Consider the following 20,133-nt stretch of genomic DNA (forward strand, 5'->3'; position numbering starts at 1 on the left):
ACTGACGATGAAAACACAGTCTGGATCGAGTGAGGTTATTTACTTAACATTTGAGCTTATTTAAAAAAGAAACATCAGGACAGTGTTTGTGTTTTCATATAACTGTTGCTGCCACTAGAGCTCATCTCTAAAATCCATTATGACTCATCCATTATGACTCCTGAAATTTATTGTCTGCTCAGATGGCTGTTCTACAGGGCCCTTTAGCAATGATTGCCCTGACGTTATATGATATAGTATGAAGGGTTGTGCAATTTATTACTGAATTAAAACCCAAATCATTTATTACAAGGTTTGTCAAGAATTTACGCACTTTAAAATCCTAGCCCGACTTCACATTTTCACCTCCCACTCATTCCCTGAGTGCAGGTAAGTATACGAATATCAGTTTGTCCATATAAACCTAAATCAAAGATGATATTTATATGCATTTCCATAAATCATTTCATCAAAAATACCTTTTTGATTATTTCTTATTCTAAATGACTAGAGCCCAAGATAAAATCATACGCAATTGTGCTTTATGCCTTTGGTAAAATTATGCTTCAAATATATATATTTACCAGGGAGATAATTATAAAAATTACATTCTTATGTTTTTCAATGGTGTATTGTAATTGGAAATTGCAGCAGTATGGTAACTATGGATATGCCTGAGGCCCAGTATTCATCACACAGTGGAGCATTAATGCCAGGAAACTGTCACATTTCCAGAAAAAAACATGAAAATGATAAAAAGAATTGATGAATGCATGACTCATTCCTCACAGACTCTCTCTGCATAGGGAGGACAAGGCCAGTGCATAAAATCTACTTTTAATATGAGACACGTTTTGCAGTCATGCGAGACGTTAAATCATCTGACAGACAACAGTCTGCACAGCTCAGGGACGGATAATTGTGCACACACCTGACACAGACAGGGAGAGCTCTTTATTGACGGTGGGGGTGGTGGCGGCACTCAGAGAGTTGGTGGAGGAAATGGAGGACGTGCTCTCTGCCCGCGCCAACGGAGCAATGGGCGGGGGACTGGCTGAGTGGATTGGTGGGCTAAATGGTCGGTTCTGAAATGGTAAAAAGGACAATAAGACACTAAGAAAGGTAATAGAGATGAAAGGGTTTTAACAGGCTTTTTTGGTACGCTACCGCTGCCCAAACTGTCAAAAACTCTCTTATGTGATGAAGTTAAGCTTTTCTTATAAAGTCCTCTGCTGTCCCAGTAAAACCTTTCCCAAAGCCAATTTCACACTAAGCAAGCTGCACAATCTCCAAAATTCCCCAAATATCACAAGTATATTGTTTAGGGGGGAAAATATGATAAACTGTGAAACTTACTGCATCTCCTACACTGGGTTTTCCTGGAGGAAGTTTGGGCCGTGAAGGGGGACGGGGCGGAGGTGGTGGTGGAGTGGGGTTGACCGACGAGGGAGTAGCAGGTCGTACTGGAGAGGAGGTGCCTGCAGTAAAGAAAAGAGCAGAAACATACAGGAGCTCAATCATAATTTTACTGAAAATGCAAATGTGCAGTAGGACTTCTTCTGGGTAGGACATCATCACCGAAGCAGTCATGACACTGCAGCCTATCTGAGCACAGATTCAGACTGAAGAAAGTAATTCATCGGTATTCTGAACTTAGGAAGGATAACATTTCCCATTTACAGTAAGGACAACTCACCACTATTTGTACCACCAGTTCCTGATGTTGGACCTGGAGAGGAGACCACTGCCCGGTAAGTAGGGGGAGGTGGTGGGGGAGGTGTAGTTTGGCTCCCTTGGCTAGCATCTCTGGGTGAGGTGACAGTTTCACCTTCATCCTCTTTGGGTTGGGTGACATCTGTATTTTTGGGCTGCTCCTCTTGAGACAACACAAGGGTTGGTGCGATGGAACTGGTTGTGGGTCCCTCAGCAAGAGGTGAGCTTGCTTTTTGAGCAGGAGCTGTTGGGATGCTGGTGGGTGACTCCAGAGGTGGGCGAGTAGAAGTGGGAGGCGATGCAAGCTCCTTTGGTACAGGTGGTGATGAAGTGGTGAAAGGGAAGGAATTTCGGTCCTCAGGTGTGGGGGGACCTGAGCGGTTAAGAGGTGCAGCAGGCTTCTCTGTGGGAGGTGGGGAACTTGGTAGAGGGGGACTCGGGACTACTTTTGAGGGAGGAGAGATGGGGAGAACTGATGCTGGGTCTTCTGAAGATGGTGACGATAGTAAAAGTAGGGCAGAAGATTCAGGTGGAGGTGGAGAGGTTGGTAATGGAGGTGCTGGTTCCTCTGGAGGAGGTGGGGAGGAAGGAAGTGGAGGTGCAGGTTCATTTGGTAGGGGCGGCCGGTCAGGGGATTCTTCACTGAAGCAGACCCATGTGTCACTTGTCTCCTCTTTGGCAGGGGAAGCCTGTTCTGGTCCAAAGATGTTATCCAAATCTGATATTGAGGGCTTCGTGGGGGAACCGTCTTTTTCTGTTGACAAATCTGAAACAATAACAGCAATGATAAATTAAAAGCTGCATTTGAAGAAGGGATAACCAAGTTCACACGGATAAAACCTCACAGACAATTGCAGAAAATGACTGATGGAGAAAATAAGAGATAGAACACCAGTGAGATCAAGAGAATTGATGAGATCAAAAGTAAACTTTTTTTCATGCTGAAGAAATGGCATGATATAACCAGAGGGACAAAAAGATGAGGAAAATTCTCACCAGCATCATCTGCAGAGGGAGGGCCAGGTGCCAGGGGTGATGTTGGGACATTCTTGGGTGGAAGAGGAGGTGGAGCTGCAGATCAGTGAAACAATGAATAGTCACATACCGTCTTGAGAGACTCCTGGAAATCAATGTCAATCAACATCAGTGATTGTTCATTCGTCAGTGTTTGTAAGGTGTAAATTGTAATTAAAGTTGTTGAACACTATGATGGACTGCATACAAAGCTGACTTAAAAGGGAAGGTGTCTTTTACATTGGTCCATGAAAATGTTAATTCTTGAAAGCTTTGATCCATAAATGATGCCACGTGCCAAAAATATCCATGCAATAAAGCACATTCAGTCACCACCATGCTAAAAGCAAGAGGGAGGTAACAAGGATTGAACCTCCGCCATGTGAGTGGCTGTAACAAATTACAACCAACACTCAGTCATTTCGTTGTGAATGTCTTATGAAATGAAAAAGAATACAGCTGGACAGTGTCATCGCCACACAGTCTGCAGGTCTGATGGTTAGTCGGATGATGAGGGGGTTCATGAAATGAGCTGATGGGTCCGTGCACTCATTCCAGGGAGAGGTGTGGCACATTTAAAGGGAATTAGAAAACTTACTTCCTGTGGGGAAGGATCTTGTCAGGGAGGATTCAGCCTCTGACAGAGGAGCCCCCCACACATCGGACTCAGTCAGAACCACTAGGTTCAGGAGGGACAGAACAGGCCATATCAGGGCCAACAAAAACAACATAACACTTGGCAATTTGACCCTCAAAAAGACAAAATACCAAAAACACCTATAAGAAATGTCTGTGTTAAACAGAAAATTACAATTACACCTGCAATAACAATATATTGAATGCAGTGATGTTTATTAGACTATTCTGTTTTAGGGAGAGGGACCTGATACAAAACTGCATACATTTTTTTGCTATGCTGCTTCTGTATATCCTGTTAAAACTAATGTATCAAGGAACAAACAAGAAAGTGCAACACGTCATTTATAACACTAATATATTTTCCTGTAGGGACACATAAAAATGATAGGTGGTGTGTGTTGACGATAGCTGCGCCTGACATGGAAGTTACATAACAGCTAAGAGTCTGCATCACTAAATCCTTCAGGATTGGATAAGAGGGTGACAACAGGGTATGCATACTAACAAGCTGCACTGTGCACATGAACATGACCCCAGAGAGCCAGTTTCAACTTTGACCTTGGTAAAGACAGATAGTGTGATTTCACATTTGCAAAGTGAGCCTAAGGGAAGTGCATTGATGTTGAAAAATAGGTGAGTGAGATAGAGGAGAGAGAGAGGGAGAGAAAGAGAGAGAGAGAGAGAGAGAGGATATGTACTATGACAGCTGAGCAGGACTTGGCTGGCAGCCTTAGAGCAACTGTAAGTGTGTTCAGACAGTTTGTTTCAATATACTACAAAGACATCTAGATGAAAAAAATACTGCTCACTGTCAACATAAACATATTCTAAGAATCAATACATCCATAGACACACACACACACACACACACACACACACACACAAAACTACATCATGACAAAGATACAGAGGAAAAAAGTCACCTTCTGTTTTCTGTTCTCCAAAGGCTGTTTCCAAAGGAGGCCCAAATAAGGCTGTGGTGTCCTCAGGGACTGGTGTTTGTTGACTGCTGCAGGAAGGAAGTTGTTACAGTCAGTCATTTTAGGAAAGTTACATTGTCTGAATACAACCTCTATACACGGACACAAAAATCTAATGTAAATTACTGTACTGCAGCCACAGTGTATACATACATTGAAGAGGAGTTTGTAAAATGAGGCAACTATTAAATTTCAGCTGCAAGATGAGTGCAGGGGCTGGGGTAGTTAACTGACACAACATGAATTCAAATTTAGGATGTCAAGATTACTAAATATTTAATCAGTCATTTCCAGCTGCCAAACCAGACTGTGGCAGTCGAACCGATGGCAACTATCATTCCACAAAGTATAAAAAGCCAATCAAATGGAATGAAAATGAAAACAACAGATAACAGACAAAGAACAATAAGAAATATCTAAAGAATGAATACAAGAATATAGAGTATGATTAAGTTCTCACTGCATGCAGAGCATCATTGTGATTTTAGGTAAACACTGTCACAGCTCTGCAGATTCAGTGAATTCACCAAAGTCTGCCAAACAAATTCCTTGTTTCTTCTCAAATATTATATTAGCTTTTTAGAGTTGGTAAAGGTGGAAAAAGAAACATGTATATTGTTCATCAATTATCTGCTGGATACACAATGCTATGATATGGATTCCTCTCACTGCTTTTAGTACCCTTTTCACACTGAAAAACGCGTGTCAACGTGGGTTTTTGGACCCGCATTTGCTCGGCATTAGGGCGCATTCAAGCTTCCAGAAGTCTGAACTCCCGCTGTGAGGGCTGCATGTCTATGTTTTTATCTCTCGTACGTCACCGCGCTGACAATGTCATCATGTCAGATAAACGTGTGCCGGAACACTGATAGGTAAACAAACGACGACATGGATGTCGCAGAGTCGAACGTAAGCGTTGTCGTTGCTTGCATTGCAATGTTGTTTCTTTTGCAAAGCATACAAACTCGACTTGAGTCACCTATGAAAGGACTCAACTATGAAAAAAGAGACCTATAATTGGATGCTACTGGAATTTAAGTAAGAATACGGGGGGAAAAAAGGTGGAAAGTGGTGAAACTTATATTCAGATAGGAACAGATGTGACACTGCTGATTTACTGGAATGATAATATCAGAAATTTCCCTGTGTAAGCCATGTAGTTCTGCAGAGTTCCCCAATTTGAAAAATTCCATGGCAGTGGCTTGGCCTCAGTCTTGTTAAAGAACAGAGGAGTACCTACCTTGGGGGTTGTGGTGCTGGAATTGGTGTGGGGGCTACAGTTGGTACAGTAGGAACAACACGTCTTGGTCTGGCAATCTCTTCGCCTGCAACCACACATTAAATGCTTAACCCACTTGACTCCTGGATCACTTCCCCACGATTGTGGAAGTGAGCCAGGCATACTGCACAACAGGACTGATACTTACTGGAGGTGTTCCTTTTCAAACCCTAAAACATGAAAAAATAAAAATGACAGTTAAAAAACCCAAACACAGAGATCTTGGAATGCAAAAGATAATCACTTACACATCATTAAATCTGTTCGCTAGTCTGTCTGTTACTGTAATAATTCTGATTGTACAACATTGAAGTATGTATAAACAGAAGTCTGTGTACTAGTGAAGGTCAGAGAATGAACTTCAGCCTCAAGTTGATGTAATCTGATGAGACCAGCAAAATTCCGATCAGCTACAAGCCACGCAGGAGGAGGAACGACTGTCATAGACACACTGCTACACACTCGGGTAGCAAAAAATAAAAACACAGTACCATTAGCAATTGTATTGTTGTTAATTTCCACTTCCAAAATGATGACCTAAGCTTTAAGTGATTTATATATGTTTTTATGCCTAGTCTTATTGTATCTGCTTCTTAAAATGATAATGATGTTGATTGGGAGAGTTCTATCTCAGCAACAACCATGCTGTTCCTCATAATAGTTCTGGGAAGATAAAAGTCAAAGTGAGGCCAAGTGAGTCATGTTCCTATACGTAGAAACTGACATACAGGAGGGCTCACTGAAATTTCCTTAACAGTGCAAATGAGCCTCAATCAGCTAGTAAATACAGAGGAGTGTGATGAGTATGACTGCGTTCATTTTTTCGCCAACTTTCCACAGCTATTATGAGGAAGAGCATGGATTGATCAGGGCGCTGAATTCTCTGTATTGTGGTACAGATAGTTTTAACAGTAGGCATTACAGGAACAAATTATCAGATGGTGAAAGCAAAGAATAAATATTCAACCATAGTATCACTGTTTCTTCTGTTCTGCTAGCTTTCATTTGGGGGTTAAACAGAAGAATTTGGGAGGCTTTTTAGAATGTGCTTCTGAAAGACTTAAGAGTCTTGTGTAGTTGTAGAGAAATACAAGGCTGACACATTTGGAGATGAAGTTAAGAGAGATTGAAATTTGCTATTGCATAAGCAATCGTGCAATATTTCCTTTTCAGGTGTAATCTTAAACACCCAGTATATATGAGTGCATGTATGAATTCACCATGAGCAAGCAGAGGATAGATAAGAAAAGAGGGGAAAGCAGGGAGGAGACTGAAGCAGATGAGCAGACACGATGAGGAGTGACTGAAGCAAGACATCAAAGGTTCCAGCTGTCAAAAGTGCAAATGTTCTTCCACTACAGGGACCAAGCATGAAGCCACACAAGCTGAGAAACAACTACACACGCACAGTTATCTTGAGAATCTGAGCAAGTTTTTTTTTTTTTTAAATTTGGATATGCTTGTACATGTCTTCATTGATCTGTTTATGTCAAATCAAATTACCTCAATGCTTTGACCCATCGCTTCAGCCACTGAACCCACCTACATATCATCTCTCATATTCAACCAAACCCAAGGACAAGGTGAGAAGCAAAAGGGTACATGAAGCCATGTGACATATTTAGACTTGCCCCCCCCACCACCACACCGCCAGACAGAAACAAAGGACACTTACCGGGCTACGTCTCTGTGACCAGCAAAAAGGAAGAGAGAAGAGATACCTGGTCAGAGAGTGACAAATCAGTACTGCAGACATCATATAAATCCGAAGATGACAGAAGAAGGGAGAGAGAATTTGGCCTGCCTGCTCAGATATGTGGATGAGGATGACAACATAAATAAAGAAGTCTTTCTGAGAAATAGTCCAACGAGCACTAGGTAGGGAGTTAAAATAAGCATGAATACAAAATTGCTCAGTAAGTCCTGTATGATTAAAACTGGTCTGTGTGTTTGTTAGTAAGCATACATCTTCTGTTGGTGATGTGTAGCAGTCTATGAGCTGCAGATAAATAAGAATACATTTTAAAATCATCTGTGAAACGGCTGTCTGGACGTGTCCTGCAAACTTGCTTCTTTCTGTGTTTAAAAACTACAAAATTTGTGAGTGAAATGCTTTCGAGTTCTTAATGAGTTGACTCTTAATTTCCATTCAGATCACTCCATCTGCTTGCATCCCGTCCACCTCACTTCCACCCCTTCTCTCTCCATCCTCTCATGCTTGTTCCAGTTGTCCAGTGAGCCATGAGTGATTGCAGTGATGCAATAGGGGGTGGGACATGCTTGAACTATTAATTTCATTGGAGACATGGGTTCATGAGATTGTATGTCTTAACCAATCCCTTCTTCCTCTGTATGTACACAGAACAACAGGAAGAGTCTAACTGTGACCTTTCAGCTTGTATCAGTGACAAGAGCTTTATACATTCTCTTTTTTTAATGACTTCAAGTAGTAATTAGTAAGTAGGCAAGTAAATAACAAGTCAACAAGACAATTCTAGAAGCACAACAGCATGCAAAGCAAAGGCTTACCGGACTCCTCTACAAAGGTTAACACCACAAGAGGCAGCAAATGAAGAAGGGATGCAAAAGATACAAAGCAGAGAACGGACTAGTTAGAAGATTAGAGAGGAGACTATGTTAACATTGGCAATGTGAAGCAAAGCGTTTGTGTATCATGTTTCAGCTAAATCAACTGTGATCCCCATGACAAACAAATGCACTTGGTGTAGTTCAATAGTTCAAAGCACCCAGTCAATCATTCACCCTCTGCTCCTCCTAACATGATGTGAACATCGTATCCTGGGTAAAACTGTCCTTCTCACAAGCTTGGGTCAAATCCCATGCCAAATATCAGCACAGAAATTAAGTTTATGCAGTCTTGATTCATTCAAACATCAGTATTCAGATTTAATATTTAAAGTATATCATATATACAGCCTGAAGAATGAGTTTCTTATGATTTTGCAGTTGTAATTCATATGAAAATAGCAACTGTAGAATCATGTGGAGCTTTGGTAAGAGTATTGGTAACCTCCATTACATTGAAATGACTGGGCTGTTGTAGAGTATTGTTGCAGGTCTCAAATGTTTAAGGCTTTAGGAAAATTATATGAACTGGCTTACCTCACAGAAAAGGGAAAAAACTATCCAAAAAGCCAATTATTTGCTTTTGGAGGCCTATTTACATTTGGAACCCCTTCCTTTTTTCAGCAGACCATTTTATTCTACGACCATAGCCAAGCCTAACTCGCATTGCCAGGGACAGGGATTGATTGTGTGCCTCACATTATAAATGTGCATAAGAAAAGATAGAATGCTATATATACTTTGTCCAGACAAACACAATGCTAATCTGCAATGCTAATCTTGCAAGCAAATTCACGCTCAATATTGCTATGATGCTTGATTGTTTTCGTGTCAATTTTTCTTTTTAATTCACACCACTGTGTTACAATGCATCATTTCATATCGCACTGAATCGTATTGCACTGAATTGTTTTTAATTCAAATCTTATCTAAATGCAACATTTATGTGTTTATCTTATAAGATAAACATACAATGCTCGATCATGTCAGTTACGATATAGCAGAGAAACTGTCAAAAATGTTCTGGTAAAAGCTTCACAAAAAACTGATTAACATTTATTGTAGCTGTATTTTTTTCATGCACTGTGTATATGAATAACGCTATATCATTATGATACAGATATTCTAACAAAAAAGATGACAAAAAAAAAAAGGCAATAAAGTGTCTCCACACACACATGCATGATACTGGCATGAAACGACCTTCACACCTGATCAGGTTAACCGAGTCAGTGGGTGAACTACTGACGCTGAGACTGAATTATTAAATCCTGGAGCTCATATGACCACAGGCAGTCTCACTCAGCAGAATGACACGCAGGTTCATTGTGCCCACTTTCCAACCTGAATTATTCAAAGTGGACACCCAAGCTAGCTATACTTACTGGAGAATGCAGGAATGACAGGTTAAAGCCAGAAAGTCACAAGAAGCCAAACCTGTGGTGAGCCTTACTACCAATGACGGCTTATCTAAAGGGGATGGGATCATGAATTTATCCTCAACAACTAAACTGTGTCAATTTAAACAAGAGCTCTGCAACAAGCAGTTAGGCAGCCACACATCCTAAGACAGTGGAAGTACATCTACCATGAGTGCTAAAGATGCCACCCGGAATGGGAAACATTGATTTGACAGGCATTCTCAGCAAAGTATCATCATCATCATATACTCACTTGTCCTTACTTAATAAAACTTTACTTGAACGTGATTTCATCAATTGAACATTACTGAAGTGTTAAAACAAACTAGTTTGTTAATTATCTAAATATCCAAGGCAAGGAAAACTGTTATCCAAATTAAATTTTCCATCAGTAGCACAAGTCAACACTAGGGTGATGTGACTAGGATTACAGCGAAGACATATACAAACACACAAATCATGTACTGTATCTTAGATATAACATAAATCTTCAGTTAGAGGCGCCTGAAACGTTCACATACAACAACATAGAACAACATGGATGCAAGGCCACATCAGTGCAAAACCATTTAGTTTTAGTTAAAAAGGCAGTTAAAGGGCCCCTGTGGCATTTTCTTGTAAAGATACCAAAGTTACATTCATACTGAAAAAAAAAAATGTTTTGAGTATTTTTGAGGTATTAAACTGTTTTGCGTATTTCCTTCTTAAAAAGGAAGGAACAAGTTTGGACAGTAATGTGTGAGCATGTGTCCCCGTGCAGACATAGAAGAATAATCCAGGACTTGTGAAAGCAAAAACTAAACACCTGTCCCACACTAGAGGCAGAAACTCCACAGGGTACCTTTATAGAGAATGATGATGAGAAGCGATGAGGAGTGATTTGCATGTGCACATTATGAAGCTCTAAACACAAACACTCAGCCCTGTGTTTATGAAGGCAGGAGGGCAGTGATGTCAAAGCTACTCACCAGAGGAGATGGAGACAGAGCTATGTTGCCTATGGAGGCTTTGAGTTCTTCAAACGAGGGCACTGCCACAACTTGATCAGCTGGCAGTGGCTTGATCTTGATTTTGAATTTTTTCCTGTGGTCCTCCTCTTCTTCTGACTCATCAGAGGAGAAGAAGTGGGACTTGGGGCAATGTGGGCGTAAAATGTCAAGGAAAGTTTGTCTTTTATTCTTTACACTGTTGATTACTGTATATCTCATCCTGACATCACAATATGACAAAAGTAATGATGTGACGAGCTCTTGAAATGCATCCCCGTGGATACTAGCTGTTTCCAAAGATATCCAATAACAAGAACAACTATAACAATAGTAACATCCATATTTGTAGTTCACATCATTAATTCTGCAATGTTGCAATTATCAATTGTCCCGCTACACCATCAGACTAACTACAAATTGTGACTGTAAGAATTGGAGGTGAATCACTGGCAGATAAAGTCATTTTAGGTCAATTTGTTTTAAGGTATAAATATGGGTTTCCAGAGTGTTTGAAGTTGCTGTATACTGCAGACAGAGCCACTGCAGTTAATTCTCTCAAATCATTGAATTTCAACCTTTTTCATCTGAGTAGGCCATTGCAAAGAGAGGAGCATATCATTGTGTTGATAAAAACCTGTCAAGAGAGACGAAAGGGAGAAAACATCTACTCTAAACAAGCTGACAATCTGGGGAAAGCGTGTATTGATTTGAGTGATATTTCCAGAAGTCAGGGAGAGGTGGTGGGGTTCTTCTCAAACGCATCTCTGAAACTTCCAGCCGAGTTGATGACTCATTCTTCAGTGACTATATGTGCGGTGTGTTAACTTCGTCTTAATTGGATAAAAATGTTCGTAATCTGTCACCATGCATCACGGGTTTTGGTAGTGTGCAAAAAAGGCACAAATAAATAAGACAGAGAAATGAGAACAGAGGATCCCATCCCCGGTGAAACATGTTTACCTCACAAAATGATCTCCTAACACTGCACACACAAATCCTGTCAAAACTCTATGAAAGCACTTCTACAGCTAATTAATTCTGTCAAATGGTGGATCAAGCAGTGCTCAAGGATATCTCCCCCTTCTGACTCCTCGTCAGGTCTGATGCTGTAACCCTCTTCATCTACCTCAGGAGAGTTCTGAAACACAGAACGTTCATGTCAATTTCTATTTATATTTCTGTGTTATCAGTTGAATGAGACTCTAATGCTAATGGTCAACAAGGTGTTGTTAATATGAGTACAAAAGTTTAGCAACTTTACTTCCCAGTAACAAAAACAATGAATACAAGTCAGGAATTATTTCTGCGTGAGATATGCAGACATACAAGACACACCCTCTGACAAGGTAAAAATTTGGATTTGAAATTTAAGCACTGCCTTGTAACAATATCCTATTTTAACATCCTACATTATTGGTTTATTTATCAGTCCAATATATCAGACTGTTACTTACATATCTGTCCCAGTCAATTTCTCCATAAAAGCCATTTGGGGCCCCATTGGTCTTCTTCTGAGACTAAGAGGAGAAAAAGGTTCATCAAAAACCCCACTAGTTAACATGGCTAAGATACATTCTACACTACTGCCCTAACACTGGACAAGTGTTTTAGTTCCCCAAGTAGATATCATCATTTTTATTCAAGATGACAAAAATAATCCAGAATGGTCATAATATTTCAAGATTTACAGTATGTCTCTTGAAGCTTCATCAACATTCTCAAGGGATTATCCCGTTACCCTTTTCTTTTCTACCAAAATCTCCTCAGACTGCCAACTAGAGAAAAGACAGGTAATAGCTACCCAGTCTAACCGCTACACATTATTAGACTACTACACACTACTCTAGAGCTACGTTCAGTACCGATTCAACCTCTTGGGGTTCCTGGCAAGTAAAGAGAACACAAAAGATGATTAATATTTGTCTTTTAAATTCACCAGAGTAGCTTTTATAGAATAAATATTAGGCTCCTAAGGTACCTCAGAACATTTAAAGGTCTTCAGTAAGAAATTAGAAGAAAGAAAGAAATCAAATTAAAGATTTCATGTTACTTACACCCCCCTCTCTGTCTGGGGACCCCCTGTAAGAAAGGATATAAGAGAGGGGAAATAAGATTATGAATTTGCCTTATAACACGCAAGTCATTCTTTCTGAAATCAAGTGCTGAAATATTCTGAGAAGTATTCAAGAAAAACCTCTTCACAAAATCATACCCACACACTTGGCTATTCATTCACAAATCACATCTCCACAGACATCTCAGCATGTCAACCATTTGCAGTGTGTTGTAGTGTCTAATGAAGTTACACATTGGCAAAACACCCCTGGGAAACTATTAACATAATTTCAGATAATTTCTGTCAAGATATGACAGACATATCGCAGAGTGTATACAAACAACCAGTGTCACGGGCACTCAATATTTAAAGCAAGGCCGTTATTTCTCATGTCATCTATTGTAGGAAGTTTAACAGGTCCATTTATACGATGGAAATATAATAGACCTCCATGGCTCCTACGTGACTGCCTCTCAGAATATGCAAAGTTAATGGAGGCAGATAATTTAACCCCTTTTGTGACTTGTGTTATTTACTTAATACAAAGACTTTAATTGCCCTTTCTTATATTGTGTTGAAATACTGTATACGCCAATGGTCTGCTGGTAGTTCTCAATCTTAGTTCATTAAATAACTAAAGCCAACTCAGAGGTTTCAGTGGCTCTCCAGGTCACAGCATCATTGCTAATACTGTCATGGTACAACCTGTTTTGGGATTACAAAGTATAACTGGAAAGAGGAGCAGGACTTACGTGGAGTCATTGTCCTTCTCTTTCTTCCGTATCCCAAACGCCTTCCTGGTACGTTTTTTCAATCCTGAGCAAAGAGAACAGGTGAAGTGTAAGCTATTAAATGACAAGACACCAGAGACATGAATAAAAGGAGTGCGTGTTAAAGGCCAGAGAGGGCCAACTGCCCAGCATCTATCAAACAGGAGGCAATGTTTTATGTATTATTGAGTGACTGCTTTGAGTAGTGTGAAGGCAAACACCCTGTCAGAAGTATAACTGCGTTCATGGTCATTTTAGATGGACCTTGCAATCCCAAAGGCTTCTTACTGATAGAAAAATCCATTAGCACCATGAAAATCAATGGGCCAAGCATTTACCAGGAATAGTTTAGAAGGCTGTGGGTCACACAGTTGATAATATAAAAAATTTCCAACTATTATACAACATGCAGTACTTTAGTGGGCCGATGCACAAAGCAGCTCTATGGTTTCTATTTGTGATGCCTAGACTCACTTTTTTAAGGTTTTGCCTTAAATTTAAACATGTAGGGGCAGCAACCAAGTGTTTTTTTTCCACAGAGCTTTAGTGAAACAACAAGAAAAACAGACGCACACAAGCATATGGGACGGCACAGGCTACAATGCCGACTGTCAAATCAAGTATAATGCAAGCGTGTTGGGCAAATAGCAAATTGTATATTGAACGGTAATAGATTAAAACTGAAGTTTGCTTATATGTAGCCTCATGGTTCCTTAGTTTGTCACAAATCTAAAAATATTTTTCATTAAAATCAACTAAACGGAATGCCATGACTACCACTTTACTGGCCATTTCAGTACAATCATACGTGACTCACAATACATTCTGCTGTTGAGTTTTTGATTAAGATTGCCAGAGTGGTGTTCATTTAAGTTTGTTTGTTGAACTGAACTGAATCAATTCACCCCCACCCCCACACTCCCCATGAACTCAATAAACATAGAATTTTTTTTTATCTCCCTGACAGTGTCAACAAAACCTGAAGACGTACAAGCGTCATAATAGCAGAAATCATATCAGAGCTGTCTTACTGGACTGCACTATATTGTAAAAGAGAACCTAATGAGTTAGCCAATGACTGTACAGGCTAAAGAGAAACACTTCCCATATATTCTTACCCAAGATGAAAGCCCAATTGTCCCCCTCCATAACTTCTCTGATAGTTCCACAAATTTCATTCTGCCTTGGTCTTGACTCGTTGTGAACTCATATCATCTGACCAGCCTCTCTCTTCTTCATACAACACCCAGACATACACTGAGCCCCAGAGCAGAAACCTGACGCTACCCTGAGCAAATCCACCCACATACAGACAACCAAGCAAAGTATCAGAAGCCTGCTCTTGATCTGCACCTTGTGCTCAAATTCAACACCTGTGACTCTGTGAGTAATGAATTATGTATGAATTAAACGTCATCCACATCACAACTTACAGTTGTGTGTTCAATGTGTACATCTAAAAAGAGAAACCCTATATCTCACTTTCAGCTAAAGGGGTTTATTTGAGAGTGCAGAACCAAGGAAACTACATAAGATTCCAAAAAGGAGCAACATACTGTACATACTGACAATGACTCCACAACAAATGTATTATTCTTGAGCGTAGCACATAAGTATACATGCAATGTAACTTTATGGTCTGTTGATCTGAGAAATTTCTTCTAAAATTACTTTGCAACAGCATGGCTGAGGCCTAAATGGGAAAATCAATGCAGAAAGGCCAGCTGATCATGAGGAACCTCACCCAGAAATACTCTCACTGATCCATCCAATATATTCAGCTTTGCATCCTATGAGCAAACAGAATCCCAGCTCAACGAAATGCCTCATTGCAGTGGAAAATTTATCATGAAGGTATACATGCACTCACTATATGGTATATAGATGGTTTGTTTGCATAAGTAAACAGATTTTTGCAGCATATGCAAAGACATGCACACACCTCAAGAGACAGCACTTGATGAATATGCATGGTCATCAGACGATCGGGTGTTAAGCAGCAAGGATTTAACCAAGGCTGTGGAGTGCTTCAATTTGTCTGTTATATTTTACACAAACTCTGAGCCCATGACTGTGATTACATGTAATTTTTCCCCAAAATAACAGAAGCTTCGCTAAGCTAGATTTCAGATTTTTCCTTTCATACTTTGGCTTAACCATTACCATCCATCTTGGTCAGACATCTGTTTTGAGTCCAGCTTAGAATGGAGGGGAACGGTGTGCTCTCTCAGGCTGGAGCTTTAATTGTTCCTTCAACAGCTGTTTTAGAAAGGCATCGACAGGCAGAAAGTCACTTCATTTGCTACACAAATTCTGGTGTGGTCACCTCTGAATTGACCATGCGAGTATTGGTTGGCAAACCTCAAACTCAAGTTTTAACTCTTTAGATACAATTAAAACAGTATCTTCTTTTTGGGTCTCTTCTCTTAACGGCTAATATTTAAATGTATAGAATTACTGCTGCCATTCAATATTCTTAAGCCCTAAATTATATCACAGTCTAGTTTAGCGCCTGTTAATTGTGATTAATATCAAAATTTGTTTAATTTTAAACTATAATCAATACCTTTAATTTTTCTGCCAAACAGCCACTCCATTCTTCTGCTCACGCAAGAAGAAGGCACCAAGTAATCCTAATTAAACCTGTGCTGGTGGAATAATCCATTTGTACAGTATGCTAGAGAAAGACGAAAAATGATTTAATGAGGAAAAAAAATCCAAGCACATTTTTTAATATTCTTTGCTCTTGTTTTTCATTTCTTTGGTTCATTTATTTTGTTTGATTTTATTGAATATAATGTTTGGAAAATGAAATGAACAAATGCAGACAACCAGAATTAGGATAAAGAGGCCTAGATTTTCAGCAGTGCACAGCATATGGAGACCCAGCACCCTGCCTTTAAAACCATATGGCAACTGTTTTTAAGATGAACTTTTACATAAATAATGGGCAACTCTACGGAAATTACTTTCACCTTAAGAATTTGATGTGCTATCTGGTTATCAAAGCTATATATTTATGTATGTATTTTAATTTTCACAAGTAATTCATAAAAAAAACAATGAAACATGCAGTATAACCGACCAGAAAAATACAGCTTCTTCCAAGATCAATTAAAGATAAAACATTTTGATTTCTCTTCATGCACACTCACACACAGAGACTCCCAATAGAGCAGAGCCAAGAGTTGATACAATAAATACCTAAATCTGACTGGGTGACGTAAATGTGAAAGAATACATGAACACATGTGGAAGGGGTTAATTAACAGACAGGGAAATAACAGAGCATGCAGCACACACTGTTTAATGACATAACAACTTCCGCTCAGAAGGATCCAAGCACAAGTACTAACGCAATTAGCAGTGTCCTATCAAGACACAGTAATGTCATTCTAGAAAAAGCAAAAAGACATGTGCCAAACAGAACAGGGCAAAAAACTACAGGACAATTAAATGGTACATTAACCTCTGTGCAAATGTGAATAATTTCTAATTTAGTGTCAGTGGGACTCAACAGTAGTTTCTAGTGACTTGTTTTCAAAATAATTCATATTTTGTTGGTTGAAGAATCAGGCTCATCTTAGCCAACTGGAATGTTAACTTTGAAAAAGGTTTCAAGAACTTAAAGCACACCCACATGAGGAGGAACACCTCCCAGACAAGTAAAGAGTGTGTTATTATCATAGCTGTGTAAGGTCCACCCTTCAACCTACAGGAAGAGGTTGGCACAGTGACTTAAAAAAGAACCACTCATAAAACACTGCAGTTATACATTTCTCCCATTATTAAACCAAAATGTGCACAAGAGCTAAAGTATTCATCATGAATATGCAAAGTTACATCAGGGAGTTGTTTGTTAGACACTGTTGCTACACACAGCACACCGCAAGCTTATCACAGATTCAGACCACATATAGATTTAATATTAAACATGTTTTATAGAGAGAAGCACTGCACCAACTGCAGGGTTTCCAGTGGCATTTATAATAAATACACTGGGACATAAGGGGAGCGATGAATGCAATGCCGATACACACTTATCCACACATATGTTACCACACACAGTTGCAAAAATTACATCTGGGCAGAGATTATGTAACAAGCTGCACCAAAGGGGGGAGAGATGAGGAGCTGCCAGCCACAGCAGAGCAGACCAAGCCAGGCCCTTAAAACTCTGAGAGGGAGACCTGTGCTGCTATGCATAGTAAGTAGAGAGAATGATAATACATCATTGAGCTATAGAAGCAGAGCTGCTTGGATGTTTGTGGTAAAACCTTGTTAGAAATCTTTATTCACTATTCCCTCAGACAGTTATAAATCATCATTTTACATCAAAACTGATAGGTATAAGGGTAATTTTTTGCATTAATAAAATGTGGCAAATCAAAATGTGGGATTTTATTTTATTCCATTGCTTTAATTTGCATTACCTGATTCCTGAAGATAAGCGAGCTAAAGATTTCAAGTCTTGTGTGTCTGGCTGCAAAAATACATGTTTGTGTTTAAGCAGTATGCATGTCTCGAAGAAGGCTGTGGTAGGATAAGATAGTGTGAAGACAGTGTGTCAGGTTGTTGTGGGTGTTGACTCAAGCTGTTGACAGATCAGAAGGAGAAGCATGTGGATCCTCTGACAAGCAGGCAGACAGGTTAGCTAACGAGGAGAAAAGTAATTAGTGGAATACGATGAAGACTGGCATGAACACAAACAAGCAGACATGCTGTAAAGGTGCATACACACAGGACAAGATGAGAGGCTATGCTAGAAACCACTAAAATTCAGAGAGTTTGAGTAATGACATACAGACTAACCTGTGTTTCATCAAAGTGGGCAGGTACTACGTTAAACTGATCTCAAATTTGAAGGCACTACTGATGCTACCACTAATGGTACTGAAAGACATCATAGATCAAATCAGTTGAATTGTCACTGTTGAATCATGCCTCAAGCCATACTGTATGCATCTAGTAGCATTTATAATAGGCAAGCATCGAAGATGTTGAGGTATGAGTAATGGCAAAAAAAAATTCTCAGACTATTGTGATGTCACAGGAAAGTTCACATTTGACTTTTTGGCTCAAGTCTTTTGTGAGGTCCCAGTGTCCTGGACCATTTAGCAGGAGTGGTAATGGGCCGTTACTGATCAAACTATGCTATTGGTGTGCCAGTCGTGTGTGAGTGTCACAGAGGCTATTGCTCTTCAAAATGAAGTAGTAGGTGAAATAGCTGGTGTGGCATCGTTTTTTCACTTTTCTTTAATGATGGTAAAAAACGGGGTGTTGTCATTTGTTTAATAGCTGATGTAGCAGTTCAGATCTGTAGTCTTGAGTCTACTTATGTCACATTTTCAGGAGATTTGCTGTTTTAAACAAACGTTCAATGATGAAATACACATTACATGTTATTTATCAGGGAATCTAACAATGAACAGATCAGCACAGCTATGTTTCATGTCATTCCCCTCATCCAACTTCCTCTAGGGAGGGCAGGGACTGGCACGGCAGAGAGTCAACACTCTCCTCGCCATAAAATGGGCCACAAGTGGTGACAAAGCTATATTCTTGTTGGTGTATGGCGTGCTGGTCACTCCCAGTAATGTGGCTGTTGGTCACAGCATGGACAGTGGGCTTTTAGTGGGTTCCCACTTAATTGGTCAATAAAATGATAATAAATTATTCTGAGTGCCACAGTAGTTATATGTCACACAATGACAATTCTAATAACGAATTTTTTTTCCATGACAAATACCAATACCTGAAACTACCAGGCCAACAAGAAATTGCAGAAGAGCATTTAACAACCATGAATTCATGTCAGTGACAAATCGGCCAAGTTGTTTCACTGACAATGCATGGGTACCAACACAATAAAATTCCCTCCAAGCATTCCCTGAGATATCATATTCACATGAATGGGCCAGACAACCCCAAGATATAATGCCTCTAGCCATGTCTGTTGCTGTTATTGTGTTCTAATTTAGCAGCAACCATACTACATAAACCCGAAGAAAACCTGAGATGAAGTAGGTATGTCAGGGTACCAGAAATACCAATTTAGTAAATACCAATTAATAAATCAATTATAGAGACTGAGATAATTCAACAGACAGAGTAGACTTTTACTGTTGGTCAAACAGGAAGCAAAAAAAAGCACTTCCTCAATCCCCCATTTATATTCTAGTTGTAAGGCTAAGGATTTTTCTCACATTCCTCCTGAAGGATGATGGGGGAAGAAACATGACTAAGAGGAGACACTCAGGCCAAAGGGAAATAATCTAAGCCATTCCACAGATGAACACTGACAGCAACCTGCAGCCCTACTGTGTGTTTCCATGCTAGCATGTTCTTTCCGTGAGAGTCTGTCAGTGTGGCAGAGAAAGATAAAGAGATGGTGTCAGTTTGTGTTTGTTCCTGTGGATGCTAAAATTAGGCCTTGACTGTATCGTCCAGGTGGCTGCACTGTGAGCTATCAACTGTAACACTTGCAGTAACAATACAGCTCGTGCACACACAAACACTAATATCAGAAATGAATGGGTGACTGTCAGGTCTGTTGCATGATGGCTCCCTTTAGAAAGGGAGGAAAAAAGATGTTTCATCAAGTGATGTCATCCATTGCTAAGGAAAGTGGGTCAGGGCCAGGAACCATATAGCAGCATTACGGCAGATGGGGTGGAGATGAACAAAAGATGTTTTAGAATGCCAGG

At 39.8% G+C, this 20,133-nt stretch overlaps 1 protein-coding gene across 11 annotated transcripts in view; it reads right to left on the reverse strand.

The window, feature by feature from the left end:
- The window catches only part of sgip1a (SH3GL interacting endocytic adaptor 1a), a 51,382-nt gene that overhangs the window by 11,879 nt on the left and 19,370 nt on the right, over positions 1–20,133 (reverse strand). For 5 of the 11 annotated variants that reach the window (XM_086223319.1, XM_086223318.1, XM_086223323.1 and 2 more), the window contains 15 exons: positions 13,409–13,472; positions 12,655–12,679; positions 12,463–12,483; positions 12,055–12,117; positions 11,675–11,738; positions 10,580–10,758; positions 7,280–7,291; positions 5,753–5,774; positions 5,566–5,650; positions 4,269–4,354; positions 3,305–3,385; positions 2,689–2,763; positions 1,676–2,458; positions 1,336–1,457; positions 911–1,064 (listed from right to left, as the gene is read on the reverse strand). In XM_086223319.1, the coding sequence (XP_086079445.1) occupies positions 911–1,064; positions 1,336–1,457; positions 1,676–2,458; positions 2,689–2,763; positions 3,305–3,385; positions 4,269–4,354; positions 5,566–5,650; positions 5,753–5,774; positions 7,280–7,291; positions 10,580–10,758; positions 11,675–11,738; positions 12,055–12,117; positions 12,463–12,483; positions 12,655–12,679; positions 13,409–13,472 (1,836 nt within the window). Of the gene's footprint in view, positions 1–910; positions 1,065–1,335; positions 1,458–1,675; positions 2,459–2,688; positions 2,764–3,304; positions 3,386–4,268; positions 4,355–5,565; positions 5,651–5,752; positions 5,775–7,279; positions 7,292–10,579; positions 10,759–11,672; positions 11,739–12,054; positions 12,118–12,462; positions 12,484–12,654; positions 12,680–13,408; positions 13,473–20,133 lie in introns of all 11 variants that reach the window. The other 6 variants (XM_086223320.1, XM_086223321.1, XM_086223322.1 and 3 more) reach the window with 6 other exon arrangements.

This window comes from Aulostomus chinensis, chromosome 14, assembly GCF_037954235.1.
Source record: "Aulostomus chinensis isolate RoL2024-O1b breed Wild chromosome 14, RoL_Achi_v1.0, whole genome shotgun sequence".
NCBI classification, from domain to species: domain Eukaryota; kingdom Metazoa; phylum Chordata; class Actinopteri; order Syngnathiformes; family Aulostomidae; genus Aulostomus; species Aulostomus chinensis.